The following is a 19,890-nucleotide window of genomic DNA, read 5'->3' on the forward strand; positions in this document are numbered from 1 at the left end:
TCCTTTGTCAGATATTGCTATTTAAAGTTCTGTAATTGATGATTTGCCATGTTTCTTCATTTTGGCACATTATATATTTAAAAAGGGGGGTTATATTATTATTATTATTATCATCATCATTACATTCTTATTTTGTTATTATTACATTGTTGTTTTGTTTTTTGTTTACATAGTGCTTAAACAGATTACATTTTTTTTTCTTAACAGAAAGGTTTAGTTTCAGTGTAGTTTTAGCTTCCATCCCTTACAAAACAACGCCATGACACATACTATGCTTCATCAGAATGTGCACCATAATCAAAATTACACTATTAGATTTTGTTGAAAGTGTTATTTGACAAACAAAACAGTTGCAGTTCTTGCTGCTATAAATGCCTTTGCTGTAACCGCTCTTCTGCATGCTGCTTCATCATTGTGCTGTTATTGATTTCAGTTTTATCAGCCCCTAATTGTCATTTGAAAAACAAACGGTGGCTTGTTTTACGATCAGATGCCCCCTCCTGTCTAATTGTCTGATTCTTTTTGATGGTATAAATCAGACCACCTGATACTGATTGAATATGCAGTTTGAAAACACTTGAAAACTTCATTCATTTTAATGACCAACAAATAAATGACCTATGTATGAATATGTGCAAAAAAACTTGCACTGAAATACAAAATATTTATAATAAAATATATAATATATAATGTTTAATTTGATTTAAATTTATTTTAAAAAATCTTGATGCTTATTCATTATGCTCATATTCTGAATTTCATCATCAGAACCCTGACATCTGCCACACTATCCATCTTTCATGTCCCTCTGTCGCTCAGCCCAACACATTTTCATCTTATATCACAAAATATTGCCAAGAGGTCTTTGAAATGAAGACTATTTACGAACATTAGAGAGAGTGTATGTGTATATGTAGATGTTTCCCTACTTAGTCACAACGAGGCATTAAAAAGAAGCCTTTGAAGTATTTTGATGTTTCTTTGCTGCTCTCTTGCCAGTTTCATAAATAGGTCAGACGCTCTTTGCATCACTTCTGTTCATCTGGCAGGCATATAGTGTGTATATTCACTCTGGCATCCCTCTTCCTTTCCTCCTGCCCTATGCTCCTGCTTATTTTAAGTCTTTTCCTCTGGAGCGGTTTCTAATATGTCAACTTTACAAATGTACTTTATTATTTATCATACACAACTGGTTCTTAGAGAAATCATTCATTCACAGAAGACAATGAGAAGTCATTCATTCACAGAGGACAGTGTAGTATTACACTCATGTATCGAGGGCTGTAATTTTTGTAATTTTCTTTGGAGCATGAGAAAGGATTGCACTTCTTTAAGGAGGTGTGATAGTACACTATTTTCTCTATTAGTCATGTTTGCTTTCTACAGAGAAAAACCTTTTCCTTTTAGATGAGCTCTTTGTGGTTTTGTTTGTGTGCCAATTTCTACTGAATCCATTCAGCTGCGTTAAATTGACTGATGCATTTATTTGGGCTAAAAATGTATGTAGTTTATAGGTGTGTTATGTATCATTTGAGTTTATTATAGAGGATAAGGCTATGATAAAACATCAAACTGCTTATATGACTTTATTTACTGTTTGTAAGTTGATCTTGCGCTGCTAATTTTATAGTAAGGAAGTGAATTGACACTTATGTTTGTGCATGTGAGTAAACCCTATATGCTTGCAAGGCCTCACATCATAGCAACAGGCATCTATCTACATTTATGATGATAATTTGCATCTTCTCAGGCTGTAGATTATTCAGTGTCTGGAGGATTAATGACTCAAACATTTCTCAAAATATCTTGTTCAACAGAAGAAACAAATTCATACAGGTTTGAACGACATAAGGGTGAGTAAATAATGATAGAATTTTCATTTATAAGGTGTTTAAAAGCTTTATTGACCGGTGTACTTTTGCAAAGATTATCCAGAGAGATATATTCAGTCTTTACACCAAGGAGAACAAAGTTGCACCTGAGATGTATTTGGTTCAAGGATATTTCATTAGTGTGAGAGGTAGGCATTGGTTGGCATGGTCTATGAAAATCTGAAGACATGAAAAAGATTTTTTTTCGAGAAAGGAATACGCTTTGTGATTTTTAATGAGGTTTGTTGACCTGAAAACGCACTGAAAAAATTTTCATTCATCCAATTAAAAAAATTTAGGGTAATGATTCACATCTATATTTTTTAACTTGAGCCAATGAAAAATAAATAACTTGCCCAAAGGGCAAGAAATAAAACCAGAAAAATACCAGAAATAAAACTGCCATGCAGATTACAGCTTTTCAGTCTTTACAGTTGCTTAATAGTTTTCTCTGATTGGTAGATGTGGAGTGGGCAGCCATTATGGGACATTTGGAGGCCCCATTCAAGCAATGAGTGCCCTACAGAATCCAAGGAAACCAAACAAATCACCTGGAAAAAACTTCTACACCAATCCACCCAAGAAAGGAAGTGGTTACAGGCAAGCAAATTACATTATCCTTTAATATTCAAGTTTCTGTGGTTTTTCTGTCAGACGTATTGATTTGTCCTTGCACTCTAATAGCTATCCTGACGTCACCCTCTCCAAGATGGTGTCCCATTCCTCAGACCCCTATGACAGAGCCAAGGAAATGCTAAAGGTATTTTTAGGTCTACATAAATGAGATTTTTAATCGGACTCCCGGGTCCTTGTTTTAATCAAGATAAGGCGTCCTCTGAGTACCTGACAGTATAATTCTATGCAAGCAGATGACTGTGTTCTCTTTCTCTAATGAGAGAGATCATTTGTTTACCAGCGTGAGATCATGGCACACAAATCCATGCTAAAAGGGGGAGCGTTTCGTTTGAACCTTCATCCAGTTGAATGCTTTAACAGCAATCCTTACAAATTTGACAAACCTCTACAACCTCCAAAGAAGACAGGGGAGAAAAGGCACATTACGGTGCCCTTCAAACCAAGTTCGCCAAGTAAAAAGGTAAGTAAAGGAGATCAAACACAGTGTAAAAATGTTCAAGAAGTGTATATGGAAAGAGCTGTATTAAGTTGCCATCTTGGAACATTTTGTGGCATATTTATTTTATTCTTTTTTTTGTGCAGACTGGAGGCATGAAAGCAGGAACATTTGACTCCTACCCCACCTACTCTGCAGAACCCTACGGTACCAAAAAGACCAAATCAGCAATGACAAATAAGGAAGTAAAAATATTTCACCCCTCCCCTGGTCCAAAGAGCACACCTGTCAAGAGCATCATCAGTCTCAACGTTAAAAAGTAAGCTGGGCTCCAGGAACTAGCACCAAGACACTCATATTACACTCCAATCAGTGCTTAATGCTTTGCACAATAATCAGTCATATCAGCTGCTGAATAAATTCCACAGGGAAAGACACTACAGGCTCACAGTAATGTAACTTTCTTTATTTTACAGGGCTGTGAATTCCACAAACTATAATCGAATCCCCTCTGTGATGGCATATTGAGAACTTGTGATGTCTTCAGGTGAATAAATGAATGTTATATATTGGTCTTTAGATTAAAAAGCTGCAATTTTGAATTGAATTTATATAATTCTCTTAATTGATAAAGATGAACTCTTTTAAGAGATCTTATACTTAATACTACCCCAGGGGAAAAAACACTTTTGTCTAAAACCACAAGTTATTAAGCATTAAAAATACATATTGTGTGTTTCACCAGCAAGGTGTTGGTCAATTCTTAAAGTTCACAAGTTTTTGCAGCATTTATGTCATTCTTTTTTTTTTGTTTTTTTTTTCTATGGTTAAAACCTTTCATCTTATGTGTAAAGGTGGCCTTAAAGGAATAGTTGAGCATATGTCGACAGAGTTTTCTATTTTGTGTGAACTATGCCTTTAAGTTCATTTAGAAACATGAGATTTAAAAAAAAACAATGCAGCACAAATAATATTCATAGAAATGATATAAACAAACTGCAAAAAAAAAAAAAAAATTTGTACTGGGAAGCAGATTGCATTGCATTTTTTTTGTTTTACTGTGCAAGTGTGACCCCACCCACCCCCTCCCCCCCATCAAACAGTTTGTGTGTATTACCAAATACGTTGTACATAGATGATGGCATATTTGAACCTGTATTGAAAGCAAAATTCCTCTTCTTTCATATTTTGAGAATAACTGAAACCTAAAGGGATTAGTTTGTGTCTAAATTTAGGATTGGCTCTGCACAGAAGGCTAATATGTGAAAAATGAGAGAGTTGACTAACAGCTTTTCAACAAGAACTAGATTAAGGCCTTAAGAAAGCGTTTCAATCCCTTTTACACCTGGCATTAACATCTGTTTTTTGTAATCAGATCACAGGTTTTCAGTGCTCAAAGTGCTTTGTGGGTTCTAAAACGTTTTGAAATTGTATCAGTGAACCATACAGGGGTAGTCAGAAACATTGCATTTAAATTAATCCATCCAGAATGCATCCTGAACCACAGTGAAGCAATGCCTAATGCATGTTAATACCAGGTGTAAACAGTAATGTGGTAATGATTCAATCACTAAAAATGTGTTAATGCCAGGTGTATACTGCTTTAAATTGGCCTTGTATTTCCCTTTATAAACAAAAATGAAGAAATGAATAACGGAATATCAAGAAGCAAACAATACCAGTTGTCTAATTTCAACTGTCCGTCCCTCTAAGCAGTAGGATATACAGTAACTAGATCATGTCCCTCAGGTGGGGTCATTCGCATTCGAGCATGCGCTTCACAGTACATCTGTCCCTCCACGAAAAAGTAGCCCTTCTGCTTCAAGTTCAAGCCACAGTCTGAGCACACGAAACAGGCTGGATGGCGGTACTTGTCCCGAGCTTTCACCACCGGTCCACTGTGAGCCAATTGTAGAAAAACTTTGATTTAATGAAGTTGTTAAAATGCATGAACACTATTCAGTGTAGAACAATTTTCATGAAAATTGGTACTATATTCTCAAAGAAGACACAATCCGTATGGTCTCATGCTGAATGCTGTACTCACACAATGCCAGTGCCACATTTATCACAGAGAGGCAGCTTCTGCAGTGAGGATGTGGCGGCTTGGGGCTTTGTCACTGGGGCTTTTACACTTCTAGTCACCATAGGCCTTGTGCCTGTCAGAGGAATAAGGAGTCTCAGATCCACTTATGAAATATGAAATATGCAATATGAAATGCTCTCTCATACTGAATCCAAACTATTAAGAGAACAGCGGGCCCTGACTGACGTCATTAGCAGGATTGTTGAGGATAGTGAGGGCAGCTAAAGTCAAATAGAGCCTGCAAAACTATTACTCCTCAAGTGCACTTTTAGTTCACCAGAAAACTTGCTGACATTTAAACTGACATCTTCATCAGTGCAGCAAGCTGTAATTTCTGTCTTATGAAGTCGAATTGCCCCAAATAACAGATAAAGGCAGCTCACCATCACTCTCCACAAAGTCTTGCAGGGCCTTAAACGATCCAGACTGACGTGGTTCATGTGGCTGCTCTTGGTTCTCCTGGAGCATACGGTACACATGAGAGTCTTCAATAGACGTCAGGGGTTTAGGGCTGAAAACAGATAAAGGCAGAAGTCCGGAATGTTTGTCCATTAAGAAAAAAAAAATTGTGTCATATAAAAGTTTGGCAGTGCTCAAGAAGACACATTATGAATATTAGATGATGGTTAAGTAAACTGTTTAGAATTTTCATTGGTATAAAAAAAAATATTTTGTGTTTTCTGGCTTTACATGGTCATAACAGGTTTTACATTTACATTTAGTCATTTAGCAGACGCTTTTATCCAAAGCGACTACTAATTTTCAGATTTCAATTTTAATTCTAGTTTTGAAACTAGTCTCATATAAACCTATGTTTGTCTTGTGTGCATTTATTTATTTTTACATTAATGTATAACCCTTTTTTACATGAAACATTATTAAATGTGCGCCTTGCCCCATAGCCTTTCATTGTAAATAAAGTAAACAAACTTTTTTTGTCGTATTTATTTCTGTTTCATAGCATATTGACCAGAAACCTATATTCCCTACATAGAAGTTTCATTACTTATATTTAATTACTGTAATTTCAATGTTTTTTTCCAGGCCTAGCCTACAGTCTTGAAAAGAAAGTTTCCAAAAAGGGGATTTTCACAGTGATGCCACTGAAAGAACTGTTTTGGGTTCCCAAAGAGCATTCAGTGAACAGTTTGTAAAAGATCCTCTTTTTTTCTTAGTGTGAAGAACATTTGAAAAATCTAAAGAACCTTTTTTCCACTATAAAGAACCTTCTGTCCAATGGAAAGTTTGGATGTCTGGATCTGGAACCACAGATGCCATTAAAGAACCTTTATTTTTAAGAGTGCACATTTGCAATATTTCCTTTTTTTCCCCAAAGTATTTTGAGGTTTTCCATCTTTAGGAACCCCATTTCTTTAATCTATCAGGTCCTTACTCAGCTATGCTTACTGTATTAGCACAAGCTAGTAGGTTTGTAAGGTGGTGTAAAGCCAAAGCTAGTAGGTTTGTAAGGTGGTGTAAAGCCAGCGTGATGGAAACAAAGCTCTGCTTACCTGGGCAAGGCCTGCCTGACTACAGTGGACATCTGAGCCTGCTGCAGTCTATTTGAGACATTGTCTGCTGAGTATAATGCTATAATGTAAGGTGCTTTTGTCTAATGACCTCTTTTGGCTTGCAGATGTGAAGGGCTTTGGTCTGACATTAAACTTGTGTTCGAAGTAATCAATGTCCTGTAAGACATAAGAGCGAAGATGTGAATAGACAGTTAAGAGGTTAAAGGTAAAAGAGCAGAAGTCCTCCAAGATCCAACACTGCAGGTTCAAATGTGAATATGTGTTCTGCTATAATATACTAGTACAAAAGTATTAGATAAGGGGTTGCCCTTTCTTATCTCTAACAGAACCCAATCAACTTCTTTCCATCATAATTCTCTATCCAAATGCTTAGGCTGCAGGAAGACTTGTGAGGACTTCTGGAGGATCAGAGTGTCTGTTAGTGGTAAGTGGGCAGCCGGTCTACAGCAAGCAGAGAGAAGTATCTTAGTCCATACGGTTGGGGTGATCAATGTTGGCACTCACCCCTCAGGCGTTTCATGCACCAGACCCTGGATCTGTCCTTGCAGGGCATCCTGGATGTTATCTTGAGAGTAGAGGCCTATGGGAGTGTTGTAGGTGGAGCTCACCACCTGCGTTTTGTCATCCAGACTGGCGGCAGCCACAAAGGGCTGTGCTCTTCTGTTATGACCTGTGCCAATAGGTTTACACTCCTGCGTGTATATGACAGATGGACACACTACATACTCAAAGCTCCACACAAGCACCACATTTGCATACCACATTCTGCAGATGTCATTTTGTTACCTGAAGATGCTGCATACACTTTAACTCATTTAAACTTTTCTGAACTATCATTTTGTTTTTCAAGCTGTCACATTCTTTTTCTTTTCTTTCTTTCTTTATTACAACACTTGCTCACCAACGGATCCCCAGCAGAGTATAATCCACACGACTCCAGTCAATTAACATTTTTAACTTCAAACCAGTTCTTTCAAGCTAAAATGCAAGTCCTCTTTCCATAATATTGGTTCCAGTGGGGGAAAAAATGTCTGAATCAGGAGAGAAATGTGTGTCTCTCTTATATTTCTTACAAACAGGCACTTGTATCAGGTGGATTACTTGTGAATTATGTTTTTTTATCAGCTGTTTGAACTCTCGTTCTGACAGCACCCATTCACTGCAGAGGATCCAGTGGTTTAAGCAAATTCCCATTTCTTAGTGAACGCTTCCTTTAAGGCGTATTGTGTTGGACAAGGATAGATCAAACAAAAATTAGCAGCTTTGCACAATTTATGAAGGGCTACTCCACCCAAAAATGAAAATCCTCTCATCATTTACAAACAACATTTTTTAGAAAAATAATCCATCTCTGTGAGTCCATATAATGCAAGTGGATGGGATGATGCTTTAAAAAGCTCTCAAAACAAACACAATGGTAATCCATATGACCCCGGTTGATGAATCAATATTTTACAAAGCGATACGATAGGTGAGAAAAATATTAAAATTTTTTTTAAATACGAATCATTTCTTCTAGCCGACTGTCAAGCGCAGGTTCATGAGTTCATGCATGGTGCTAACATCAGCTTGTTGTGAAGCATGAAGTGCATTGTGAAACTCACAAGAAGCGATGCATGACGGAGTTTCATTGATATTAATATTAGTATTCTATTGTTGATGTATGGCTGTATTAAAGTAGTATTAGTATTGATGTAAGAGTTTCACAATATATATTTTTTTTTTCCACACACACCTATCGTTTCGTTAGAAATTGATTCATCAATTGGGGTCATATGGATCACCTTTGGGTTCATTTTGAGTGCTTTTTAAAGTGTCATCCCATCCATCTGCTTAATATGGATTCACAGATTATTATGGATTATTTAAAAAAAAAGAGAAATTATTCGTGTTCCACAGAAGAAAGAAATGAGACTGCATGAGGATGAATAAATGATGAGAGGATTTTTATTTTGGGGTGAAAGTATCCCTTTAATATGCCTCATGCACTTATGTTTCTAAAAAATAAAAATAATAATAATATAAATTTTCTTGCTGCATATTATAAGCAGATAAAAAATATAGAGATGTTCATTTGTTTTTCTCTTCCGTTACACTTACTTGCTTCTCTGCCTCCAAATTGATTTTGAATGGGTTCACTTTCCCTTCTTCTATAACCTGAGGTGACCACATTTTAGTTTCTGTCCTGCAACACATTTAATGCACACAGTTAGACATGATGTACTCGCCTCCTGTGAAATCATAAAAAAGATCAAAGAGCAATAAGGGGGGGTCATCATTACTGTGCACTAGGGCCATGAACGCTTCTAGATAGTAAAGTAACGTCAACAGACTGACATGTACAAGCCAGATGGTTTATGGAAGGGTATTAATCACAGAGGAAAGACACATTCATCGTTGTTGTAAATAAGGCTCTGTGGGTACTGATGGACACTTTCATAGCAAGGGGTAAAGGCAAATTCTTACAGTGCTCTCTCTGGCTGTACCTTTAAAAGGAGGTGAGAGAACATGATATAAAGTTGTTGAAAGACGATTAACCCTGTTTGTAACACTATCCTTTAATGAGAAAAGCTCATGGTACCTCTCTATCTTGAGGAAAAGCTGATTGGTGGAGTCTTTGATCTTGTTCTGAGCTTCAGCGTGAGTCATACCCTCAGTGGACGCTCCCTGGATAGCCAGGATGATGTCTCCTGGACACAGGTTGACCCGAGATGCCGTACTGCCTGGTGTCACCTGAAAACAAGAACCAGACTTGATGCTCATCTTTTGTCACGTCTATTAATTTATTCAAAAATACATTAAAAATGCCATGCACAATGACTTGAATACACCTTTTATAATGAGCATGTTTTTCATTTCGGTATTAAGAATCAGTGTTTTTCTAAATGCGTAGTAACTGAAATAAAGCTGAAATAGAATATAAATATTTAAAAATGGAAAAATCTAAACTTTCAAATGTTGCCTTGACAACTAACTGAAATAAGTCTAAGCTGAAGTAATAAATTACTTAAACTAAACGAGTAAAGATTAATTAAAATTAAATAGAAATGACAAAAGCATGAACTGAAAATATAAAATAAAAGCTCATTCAAAAAATAAATAATTCAAAAAAATTTAAATAAATAACACAAAATACTTTTTACCTTAATTTTTGTTTGTACATTCACATGTATAAGTATAATGTTTTTTTTCTCTTTTTTTTTTTACTTGATGGTTTACTACATGATTTTACAGTCTTGAAGCTTTTCTCAAAAGTAGTATAAAAGTTTTCAAAACCATAAGAAGCCACCATAAATACAAAGAAAACCTTTCTTGGACTTTAGTTTTAAATATGTGAAAATGCTTACAGGCTGTTCACCTAGAAAGCATTTTTTGAATTTTACTGTGTTGCTTTTCCATTGTGTTTCTATGTGAATATGCATTAGACAGATATCTGTCTTTTTCAGAATCTTGCTCATGAAGCGCTGCTTTCCAAAACCACAGCACTCATGTAAAAAAAAGTTGTTAAATTCCACTGCCCTGCATCATCTTGTTTTTGAAACACAAATAAGCACTCTATGTGAATGGCCCTTATATACCAATGACATTCAATGTAAATGGGAGTGGTTTTGCATCATGTCTGCTCGGGGCAAGAAAGCCAAAGGTTGCTAAAATAGGACTCATTGTGATCTAAGTCACTCTGGACAAAAGTTCTGAATAGTTACCTGCTTAATATGCTTCAGCATCTTTATAGAAGAAACAAAGATTTGAATAAAAAAATCAGATTCTTAGGAGCCTTCTTTCAAAGTCACTACAACTTTGCAGCAAACTATGGAGCAGTTTATACATAAACAGAAAGTGACAGGGGTAGAAACAATCTGTTGACCCACCTTTTTTTTTTACTTGATGGTTTACTACATGATTTTACAGTCTTGAAGCTTTTCTCAAAAGTAGTATAAAAGTTTTCAAAACCATAAGAAGCCACCATAAATACAAAGAAAACCTTTCTTGGACTTTAGTTTTAAATATGTGAAAATGCTTACAGGCTGTTCACCTAGAAAGCATTTTTTGAATTTTACTGTGTTGCTTTTCCATTGTGTTTCTATGTGAATATGCATTAGACAGATATCTGTCTTTTTCAGAATCTTGCTCATGAAGCGCTGCTTTCCAAAACCACAGCACTCATGTAAAAAAAAGTTGTTAAATTCCACTGCCCTTCATCATCTTGTTTTTGAAACACAAATAAGCACTCTATGTGAATGGCCCTTATATACCAATGACATTCAATGTAAATGGGAGTGGTTTTGCATCATGTCTGCTCGGGGCAAGAAAGCCAAAGGTTGCTAAAATAGGACTCATTGTGATCTAAGTCACTCTGGACAAAAGTTCTGAATAGTTACCTGCTTAATATGCTTCAGCATCTTTATAGAAGAAACAAAGATTTGAATAAAAAAATCAGATTCTTAGGAGCCTTCTTTCAAAGTCACTACAACTTTGCAGCAAACTATGGAGCAGTTTATACATAAACAGAAAGTGACAGGGGTAGAAACAATCTGTTGACCCACTGTGGTTTAGAAGTGGACTAAAAATAGCTCGTCGTGGATGTGCCAGTCAAGACTGGGTATAGCCCTCCAGGGGAGCAGAGTCAGGTCTATTGGCGGTTGATGATCTGACTGCTCTGGCATTCAGCCTGCCGCCCGGTGTTTCTCTGCCCTCTCTTTCCATCATCCTCTCTTTCATTAATGGAGTCTGACATCATCCCTTATTCCTCTCATCACTGCCGGGCTCATTTTCTTAGGTATTCTCTTCATCCCCCTAGTCATTTATCTCATCACCTCATCCTGTGTGCAGGCCTCGTTCTACCTGTGTCCTGACTCTGAGCTGCTCTATTACTGTATATCCCAACACCGCTGACCTTCTCCTAGTTAAGTCCACCTCTCAAGAGAGGAAGATTTATACCAGGTCAAGTCATGCCAGTTATTTAAGACCAGAGGGTTTTAGTTTTCCATCATCAGTGTTTAATGTCATTACGATTTGTGAGGTTTTATTCCTAACGCATAATTTATTGACTGATGAAGCTAGCAGCTCTGTTTCCTGTCAAATAACAGTCGCGCTGTAATATCTCACTTCCTGCTGCCTTTCTCACTTTGTGTACACAACAAAATCACCTTTGTCCACCCGTATCTTCTAGAGTGAATACATCTCAAAATACATTTTTAATGACTTCATATAAGAGACACCGATCCCTGGCTATATTTAATTCAACAAATGAAAACTAGGCCTTATTTCCCCTGTAGACATCCATTATGGGGGCGTCTGTATAAATCGAGGGTTACTGCAAAGAAATAAGCATCCAAATGTCTCTGAATGGACACAATAAAAATGAGATTGTTCCCTTGACACTAATCAAGCAAACACACGAGGGATGTGTTTGGCTCACGCTCTGTTTAATAGATGGAAAGAAAAGGAGCTATGAACTGAGATGAAACCATCGAGTGACTGGTATCCAAGCGTCAGTATAAACTGAAACATGAATATAACAATTCGGGTTTTGTAAGCTATGCAGCACCTGTGCAGAAAAATCCCCAAGTGACACACAAACCCACAAGAGAAGCATGTAAGGGCATGCTGAACATTAGACATTATGTGCGGAGCAACATCAGGCAGAATAAATCAAGGGATAGTTCACCTAAAAGTTCAAATTTATTTGTCCTTATGTTGTTCCAGACCTGCGTGATTTTCTTTCTTTGGTGAAAAAACCCCCATGATATTCTGAAGAATGTTTTGTCCATATAATGAACTGGGTCCAAAACAACATCAGACCTCATTGACTTTTATTGTACACTCTTAAAAATAAAGGTTCTTTATTGGCATCTACGGTTCCATGAAGAACCTTTAACATCCATGGAACCTTTCAATGCACAAAACATTGTGGAAAAAGTTTTTTTAGATTACTAAAATAGTTCTTCACTCTAAGAAAAAAAATGGAACAGAAAAAAAGAACTGTAAACTGAACGGTTTTGTGGGGAACCAAAAATAGTTTTTCCATGACATCACTGCTTTGAACCTTTATTTTTAAAGTAGATATTTTTTAAGTATTTTCTTTTGTGTTCCATACATGAAAGAAAATCATATGGGTTCGGAACAACATAAGGTAAGTAAATTTTAATTGTTAGGTATTCTGCTAACATAAGGGTGAGTAGACCTACACAAAAACCAACATGAGGTTGAGTAAATGACAGAATTGTAATTTTTGGGTGAAGTGGCTAAAGCTCAAGGTTGACGCTCAACCGTAAACTATCCCCATCATGCCCTTGAGCAAAGCACTAAATCCAGGTTGGTCCAGAGGGACTGTCCCTGAAATTAATGATTTGTTAAAGGAGTCTGCTCAGTGACTGGATTTAGATATATTACAGTCATTTACATTTTTAATTCAACAGTATAATTTAGAAGGTCTGATTTTGCTTCTCATAAAAAGCCCCATCTGTGCTGGCATGCCCGCATCGATGAAGCCTAATGTTACTGGAATAAGAACATCAGGGCTCATAGTATGAGGAAAGACCACCTTGCTGGCATCAATACGTGTATGATTACAGACAGCGGTTTTACAAAGAAACCACACACATTCTGCATTAGTCATCAGTATTTCTCTGCTTAAAGGCGTGATGTACAGTGGGTATAGAAAAGAATCACCCCCCTTTAAAATAATCACAGTTGTTGTTTTATCCAGCTCTATTTACTCAGTGTAACTTATAACTTTTCTCTACCCACTGTATTTAGCTTTCAGGTTCTGGCACAAGCATACACCAAAATAAACCATTTAATTTATGTTTGAGTGGATTTGATTGTTTTTGTTTGAAATCAAATCCAGTGTCATTTTTACTTGGATTCTGCAAGGAAGTCATTAGCTAGGAATGTTAAATAAACATGATTGGTTTAATTTAAAAATGACATCATTCTTTTCAGCTGAGACTTCAAGTCTAAGTTGTACACCTAGAAGTTTCTATTTCCCTAATGTGGCCAAAACCAGTGCTGCACCAGAAAAATATACCTTTTAGACATGTTTATTGGTAATACCACAGTATTCTTTGAAGAATCTTGAAGTATCATTGTATATGAATAAGGTAATCATTAAAATACTATTATACCATCTGATACCAGTAAATCACTGTACTGTGGTAGCACCACAATTTTTCCTGTTAGGGCAATTCCTATTTTGTAAGACCTGCTGTTCTGCTTCTAATCAGGGAGTATGGGAAGTATCATTTTTACGACGACCTGTCTGTTCTCTGCTGCGTTTTTTCCACAATTTATGGCGAATGTCAGAACCGGCTTTTCACTAAGAATATACTTGAATGTCACGATCAAAGAGCTGCTGTTGATGACTGAGCTACTAATATCGCTACATTCCACCCATCAGAATGCTGCACTTCCTAGAGCTGCTCAGACACGAAAGTCAATATGTAGCTGTTTTGTAGGTACATTATTACATAGCTTTCAGTCAAACTCCATAAAAGAGTTCTTAGGAAAGATACCGAATTAGTTAGAGGAGGCAGTTTGCAGTGTCTTTCTGTATAAGGGAAATTCATAGTTTAGTCAGGTGGAGCCTTACGACCCTCTTAGCCTTCACCAAAATACACAAACTTTGCAGTTGCTGAGCATAAATCTAGCATGCCATTGTACCTGCCTCTTATTCAGTTCAAAATAACTTTATCTATGAAATGGGGCACTTTCACCACCATCTGTAAGGAAGGATTATGTAAGGAGCAATATGAGTGGATATGAGGCTTGAGATGAGGCTGAGATAATTGCTTAAATTAAAGAGATTGTCCAGTTCATCTCACACATCACCGAGTGCTCAGTTAACCTTTGACCTCTTCTGTTACCACAAGTGTTCAGACTTCATCAGCTGTTTAAAATACTATTGGACTAAGAGCTTTGCGATTCATTCAGACAACAGGTGTAGAGACCCCTCCGGAGCCAGGCGTTAGACTAGACTCTCTGTGTGTGTGTGTGTGTGTGTGTGTGTCCCTGACTTTTTGTGAGCATGTTAGTAACTGGAAGAGAAAATGCAGTTCACGTAATATACACTTTTGGTTACAGCCGTAATACATAGCCACATTTATGACTGATATGAGCTGTGAATAATCTGTGTTTTCAAATTCAAAAACACCATGATGCGATGGGAGGTAGTATGCTATTTTTATTATGAAATCTGTAATGTTATCAGTTTGGCTAATTAATTACAGCGTTAGACATCTGGAGAGACTAATACAGGAGACTGAAATTATGATATTCAAATCATATATACACTATTCAAAAGTTTGGGGTTGGTAAGATTTTTTGAAGATGTTTTTGAAAGAAGTCTCTTATGCTCACCAAAAAGGCTACATTTGAAAAATACAGTAAAAGCAGTAATATTGTGAAATATTATTACAATTTGAAACCATTTTCTGTCTATTTCAGAATATTTTTTAAATGCACATTTTTCCTGTGATGGTAAATCTAAATTTTCAGCATCATTGCTCCAGTCTTCAGTGTCACGTGATCCTTCAGAAATCATTATAATATGCTGATTTGATGCTCAAGAAATATTCCTTTTTATTATCAATACTAAAAAGAGTCGTGCTGCCTAATATTTCTATGGAAAACATCTTAAAGTTCAAAAGAACAGCATTTATTTGAATAAAACAATTGTAACATTTTAAATGTCTTTTACTTTTGATAAATATAATGCATCCTTGGTGAATACAAGTATTCATTTCTTAAAATGCAATAATAGAGTAAATCACAATGACATGAAGATAAAAACTGGGTAATTATATCTAACATAGAAAGTCTCTATTGGGAAATGATTCCGACAACCACAGATGTTTCTAAAAATGAATGTCAGTTTGAATTTGTGGCTCTAAAAAAAATATTTATCTGAAATCTTTCTCTATGCACTCCTCAGTTACATCTAAAGTGAGGTCCTGGGAATGTTGTTTTATGATCCACCCCTCTGGTTTCTCATGCCCACGGCAGTGTTACCCAGCACATCAAAAGCATCATTATCTCTGAGTGGAATGTGTGAAGCAGCAGACTTTAGCCAAAGGCATTCACTTACCCGAGTTATGGTCAGCGGCTGGTTAAAATCTTTGCCTCCTGAAAGCCGAAATCCCCAAGGGGCTGGCCCGTCCAGCACCACGTTCTGTGGCATATCTGTCTTGTTTTCTTTAGCCTCCTCTTTCTCAAAGTTGAACTTGCTTCCTCAGTTCAGTCTCTTTTTTATTGGGGAGAGATCTGCAGTAAGAAAAGAATAATCAGCTCTCACTTCTACCCTGGACGAATGGCTCACCCATCCACGATTGGAAGTCAGTGCCTGTCTCTGAGTCCCTTTTAAGCATGCGTGTGGGGTTAGTAGAGTGAATGAAAGAAAGATGATGCCTGGATGCCACACCTCTCTGAGGTCATAGAGGGTTGACTGAGAAACTGAGGGTTTAAACTCTCTACCCACCTCCTTCAGATCCAAACCTTACACCCTTTATGATTAATCCTCTTTTCCCATAAGTCTTAGCGGTTTGATAACTAAAATCCAGTGGTGTATAAAGTATCTGAAATCCATACTCAAGTAAAAGTACAGATATCTTAGCAGAAAATGACTTTGGTAGAAGTTGAAGTCACCGTTTAGAATATTACTTGAGTAAAAGTCTTAAAGTATGTGATATTTATTGTACTTAAGTACGAAAAGTATTTTTTTTATATCTTAAATGTACTTAAGTATTGAAAGTAAAAGTACAAGTAATGGAAAATGGAAAAGAAGCAAATAAATAATATATATATATATAAAATGTTCATACACAGCTTGAGTAGCAATATTGTGTTCAGTTTTAACTCTTTCTTCCATTTTGTATTTTTGGGTAAGAATAATATGAAGCACTTCATCCGGTACTTAGTGTCTTTCATTCCAACGTAAGAAAACATTTCTGGAATCTGCATCTGAAATAGCATTTAGATGTATTTATACAGTTTAATGTATCTCAGAGGGGACATGGATGCATTTAAACTGCAGTTACAGATGCATAAATAATGTTTTGTTTTTCCTGAGTTTTAATAGACTAATAAATCAACGTGCGTGCACTCGGTGTGATTTGGTGATATAGCCTACTTGATAATGTCAGATCGCACATCATTACAACAACACTTATCATATTATCAAAGACTGTATCGCACACGCCAGACTCGACTTGAATGGAAAATGATTCATCCGCGGTTGTGCGCGCATTTGTTTGCACATGAGCATGAGTCTAACTTGCAAACGCCAGACCACTGATTCGTCAAACTTGCTTTCCTGCAGTCCGTGTTCTTCTGACTATTTTGTAGTAAGTAACGAATATGCTTCGGGGAAATGTATCGGAGTAAAAGTGTACATTTTAATTAGGAAATGTAGTGGAGTAAAAGTAAAAGTTGACTGAAATATAAAAACTCAAGTAAAGTACAGATACTCCCAAAATATACTTAAGTACTGTAACGAAGTATTATTACTTCGTTACATTACACCACTGCTAAAATCATCCACCAGTGACTCCCTTTGCTCTGTCATCACCCTGTCTGCTGTCTAGACTTTTCTTTCCTATCCTCCGGCCAGACAACTGTGCCTGACTGAGAGGAGTAGACTACTCCATCATGAAGTTGAGGCTGAGCGTTGAGTCAGAGCCTTTGCTGCTGATGAGCAGATTACGAACTATTTACAGAGCACAATAACAGAACGATATCATGTCATATTTTCATATCAACACAGCATGTGTTGCTCTTTAAAACCTCTCAGGAATGTAAACCATTTCAGTAACACAGCCACATAAGGGAACACTGAAAACTGCTTGGATTTCATTTCATTAAAAAAAAAAAGTTAATTTATCTAGCCTACTGTGTAGATGTCACAGAGTTACATTACGCATAAAGTGGCTTCAAAAAACACTTTGGACACATAAACCACACTTTAAAGGGATAGTTTACCCAAAAAAGAAAATTCTGTCATTAATTACTCACCCTCATGTCATTCAACGTAAGATCTTCGTTCTTCTTCGGAACACAAATTAAGATATTTCTGATGAAATCCTAGAGCTCTCTGACCCTCCATAGACAGCAAGCGTCCTACCACGGTCAAGGCACAGAAATGTAGTAAGAAAGTCGTTAAAATGGTCAATGTGACATCAGTGGTTCAACCGTAATTTTACAAAGCTACGAGAATACTTTTGGTGTGCAAAGAAAACAAAAATAACGACTTTATTTTTCTCCCCTGAGTTACCATCTACCGCCATTATTGATAGTGCATTGTGTTACTCTCGATAATGGTGGTAGATAGTAACTCAGGAGAGAATAATTGTTGAATAAAGTTGTTATTTCTGTTTTGGTTTTTTTTTTGCACACAAAAAGTATTATCATAGCTTCATAAAATTGCGGTTGAACCACTGATGTCACATGCACGATTTTGTCGATGTTCTTGGTGCCTTTCTGGGCCTTGAACGTGGTAGGACCCTTGCTGTCTATGGAGGGTCAGAAAGCTCTCGGATTTCATCAAAAAATATCTTAATTTGTGTTACGAAGATGAACGAAGGTCTTACGGGTTTGGAACGACATGAGGATGAGTAATTAATGAAATTGTAATTTTTGGGTGAACTATCCCTTTAAAATGTACGAATGTCATTGCATTAGAAGATAAAACATCAAACCAACCTTTTCTCCAAACTAACTTCACTTTTCTGAGCCAATTTTTTATTTTTTTTTGCAATGACTGTTATACCAGTTATGTCAGGTGATTTTTTTTTAGCACATATAAAGTCAGTTCTCAAGTTTACACCACAGGTGCAGTTCATCACATTAACTATCCAATGATATCTGACAGAACAAACGTTTGTTAGAGATCGCTCACACAAAACGCGTTTTTGCGTTCCACTGTGCTTCTTTTCAATCGTTTTTCCAGTTTCATGTAAACGCGCTACATAGCTACCTTCTACGATTTCGGCGTCTAGCGCATGCGCACCACGTTTTTAAGATGCCGTGTCAAACAACTTTTACAAACGCATTTCGAGATCCTGTGTTGTTTTACAATCGCTGCGCTCCTTTTTATTGTTTTCAAATGTAAACATGGTAGACGGACATATTTTATATTTTTTAGACGCGTGCGCAGGAGTGCCTAGTTTTTATGACGCAATCAAGCTAAAATTCAAGTTTAACTTCAACTTTGTAAAAAAAAAAAACGCGAGAACGCGTTCTGAACGTCCCGTTAAATTTTGCCATAATAACTTTTAAAGCTTTTTGTTTTACTTAAATATTGTGCTTATTGCAGGTAGTTTAATACACAGTTCATACATTTTGTTATATATTTGTGATTAAGTGTCCAAATACTTTCTCATGGTAACCAAATATACCACTAATATATTAGCATTTTTAACCCGTTTGTGTTGTTTTACTACTTACACAATTATTTAAAGTATAAAACATTGTTAATTACAATGCACAGCGTGGTTTTTAATCATATTTTTAGGGGGGACAACCCTCAGATAGGCCCCGGGATTTCCGCCTATGCGTGCATGTGATACTTGTTTCCAAAGAAAAGTTTCAGAGAGGAGCGTACTGTACTCTACATGGCTCTGCAGCACTGTGCTCTTTATTTGAAAGCCAAACATTCTAGCTTGACAGCACTTGTATTGTAGGCTTGAACAGCTCCTTGTTTGGTGTGCCAGGGATGGGCTGTTTGTCATGGCCTGAGCTACATCAAACATAGGAAACCTTAACACCAGACAATCTTTCTCTATTCCAAGCTGTCACATCATGTACCCCATCTAGTAATGAAAGGTCGTCCAAAAATTTAAATGTTTATCATTTACTCACCCTCGTGTTCCAAAAGTCAAGGGGGTTGTAACAACATGATGATTTTGGGCAAACTGTGCCTTTAACTTTGAGCAGATTGGCATGGATGTTAACTGGGGTTTGCTGCTCTATTCCCAGATATATTTATCAAGTGCTTAAAAGAGCGTGTGAGAATTTGCTCCATTAAAAACAAATGCGGAAAATCACAGAGTCTAGGGGCGTAGGCAGCGGACGGGCCTGACCCGCCCACTCTGATGAAAGAGTTTATTATATAAATATAATATTATTGTTTAATCTATTTTAACACAATTAGAGAACTATTATAACATCTCAAATAACTCAAATAAATGTGTTTTTGCATAATCCTTGATTGTTATCCAGGCTGTTTCGGGCATGTCGCGCATTTAAATTCGTGCGTGTTCATCCATTCAGTTGGACTGTAATTTGCAGATGTGTTAGAAAATGTTAGAAAAACAGCAGCAATGCATAATTCTGTAA

At 36.6% G+C, this 19,890-nt stretch overlaps 2 protein-coding genes across 3 annotated transcripts in view; one reads left to right on the forward strand and one right to left on the reverse strand.

The window, feature by feature from the left end:
- The window catches only part of LOC107751929 (UPF0602 protein C4orf47 homolog), a 12,798-nt gene extending 9,118 nt beyond the window's left edge, over window positions 1–3,680 (forward strand). Inside the window, exons 6-10 of the mRNA XM_016567706.1 lie at window positions 2,334–2,471; window positions 2,556–2,631; window positions 2,788–2,967; window positions 3,090–3,262; window positions 3,420–3,680. Coding sequence (XP_016423192.1) covers window positions 2,334–2,471; window positions 2,556–2,631; window positions 2,788–2,967; window positions 3,090–3,262; window positions 3,420–3,471 — 619 coding nt within the window. The 3' untranslated portion in view covers window positions 3,472–3,680. The remainder of the gene's footprint in view (window positions 1–2,333; window positions 2,472–2,555; window positions 2,632–2,787; window positions 2,968–3,089; window positions 3,263–3,419) is intronic.
- A 74-nt stretch (window positions 3,681–3,754) lies between these two features.
- LOC107751927 (PDZ and LIM domain protein 3-like) lies at window positions 3,755–19,565 on the reverse strand. Of its 2 annotated transcripts, none has more exons than XM_016567704.1 (8): window positions 19,414–19,565; window positions 15,647–15,822; window positions 9,143–9,294; window positions 8,662–8,746; window positions 7,066–7,253; window positions 5,413–5,540; window positions 4,991–5,102; window positions 3,755–4,841 (listed from the first exon to the last, which is right to left on the reverse strand). In XM_016567704.1, exons 2-8 carry the CDS (start codon window positions 15,737–15,739, stop codon window positions 4,652–4,654), a joined length of 948 nt encoding a protein of 315 aa, XP_016423190.1. In that variant the 5' UTR covers window positions 15,740–15,822; window positions 19,414–19,565; the 3' UTR covers window positions 3,755–4,651. The 2 variants fall into 2 exon arrangements, with proteins under 2 accessions (XP_016423190.1, XP_016423191.1); XM_016567705.1 differs by lacking the exon at window positions 19,414–19,565 and adding an exon at window positions 18,530–18,557.
- Window positions 19,566–19,890: the final 325 nt, after the last annotated feature.

The sequence above is a fragment of the Sinocyclocheilus rhinocerous genome, unplaced genomic scaffold, assembly GCF_001515625.1.
Source record: "Sinocyclocheilus rhinocerous isolate Xijiao unplaced genomic scaffold, SAMN03320098_v1.1 scaffold662, whole genome shotgun sequence".
Lineage (NCBI taxonomy): Eukaryota > Metazoa > Chordata > Actinopteri > Cypriniformes > Cyprinidae > Sinocyclocheilus > Sinocyclocheilus rhinocerous.

Excerpts from the sequence above, each read along its gene's own strand:
- LOC107751927 (XM_016567704.1), bottom strand. The coding sequence starts at position 15,739 with ATGCCACAGAACGTGGTGCTGGACGGGCCAGCCCCTTGGGGATTTCGG. Across the intron at positions 7,254-8,661 it reads ATTTGGAGGCAGAGAAGCAA|GAGTGTAAACCTATTGGCAC; the intron begins GTAAGTGTAACG and ends ATATACACGCAG. Across the intron at positions 5,541-7,065 it reads GTGCATGAAACGCCTGAGGG|CCCTAAACCCCTGACGTCTA; the intron begins GTGAGTGCCAAC and ends ATCTGTTTTCAG.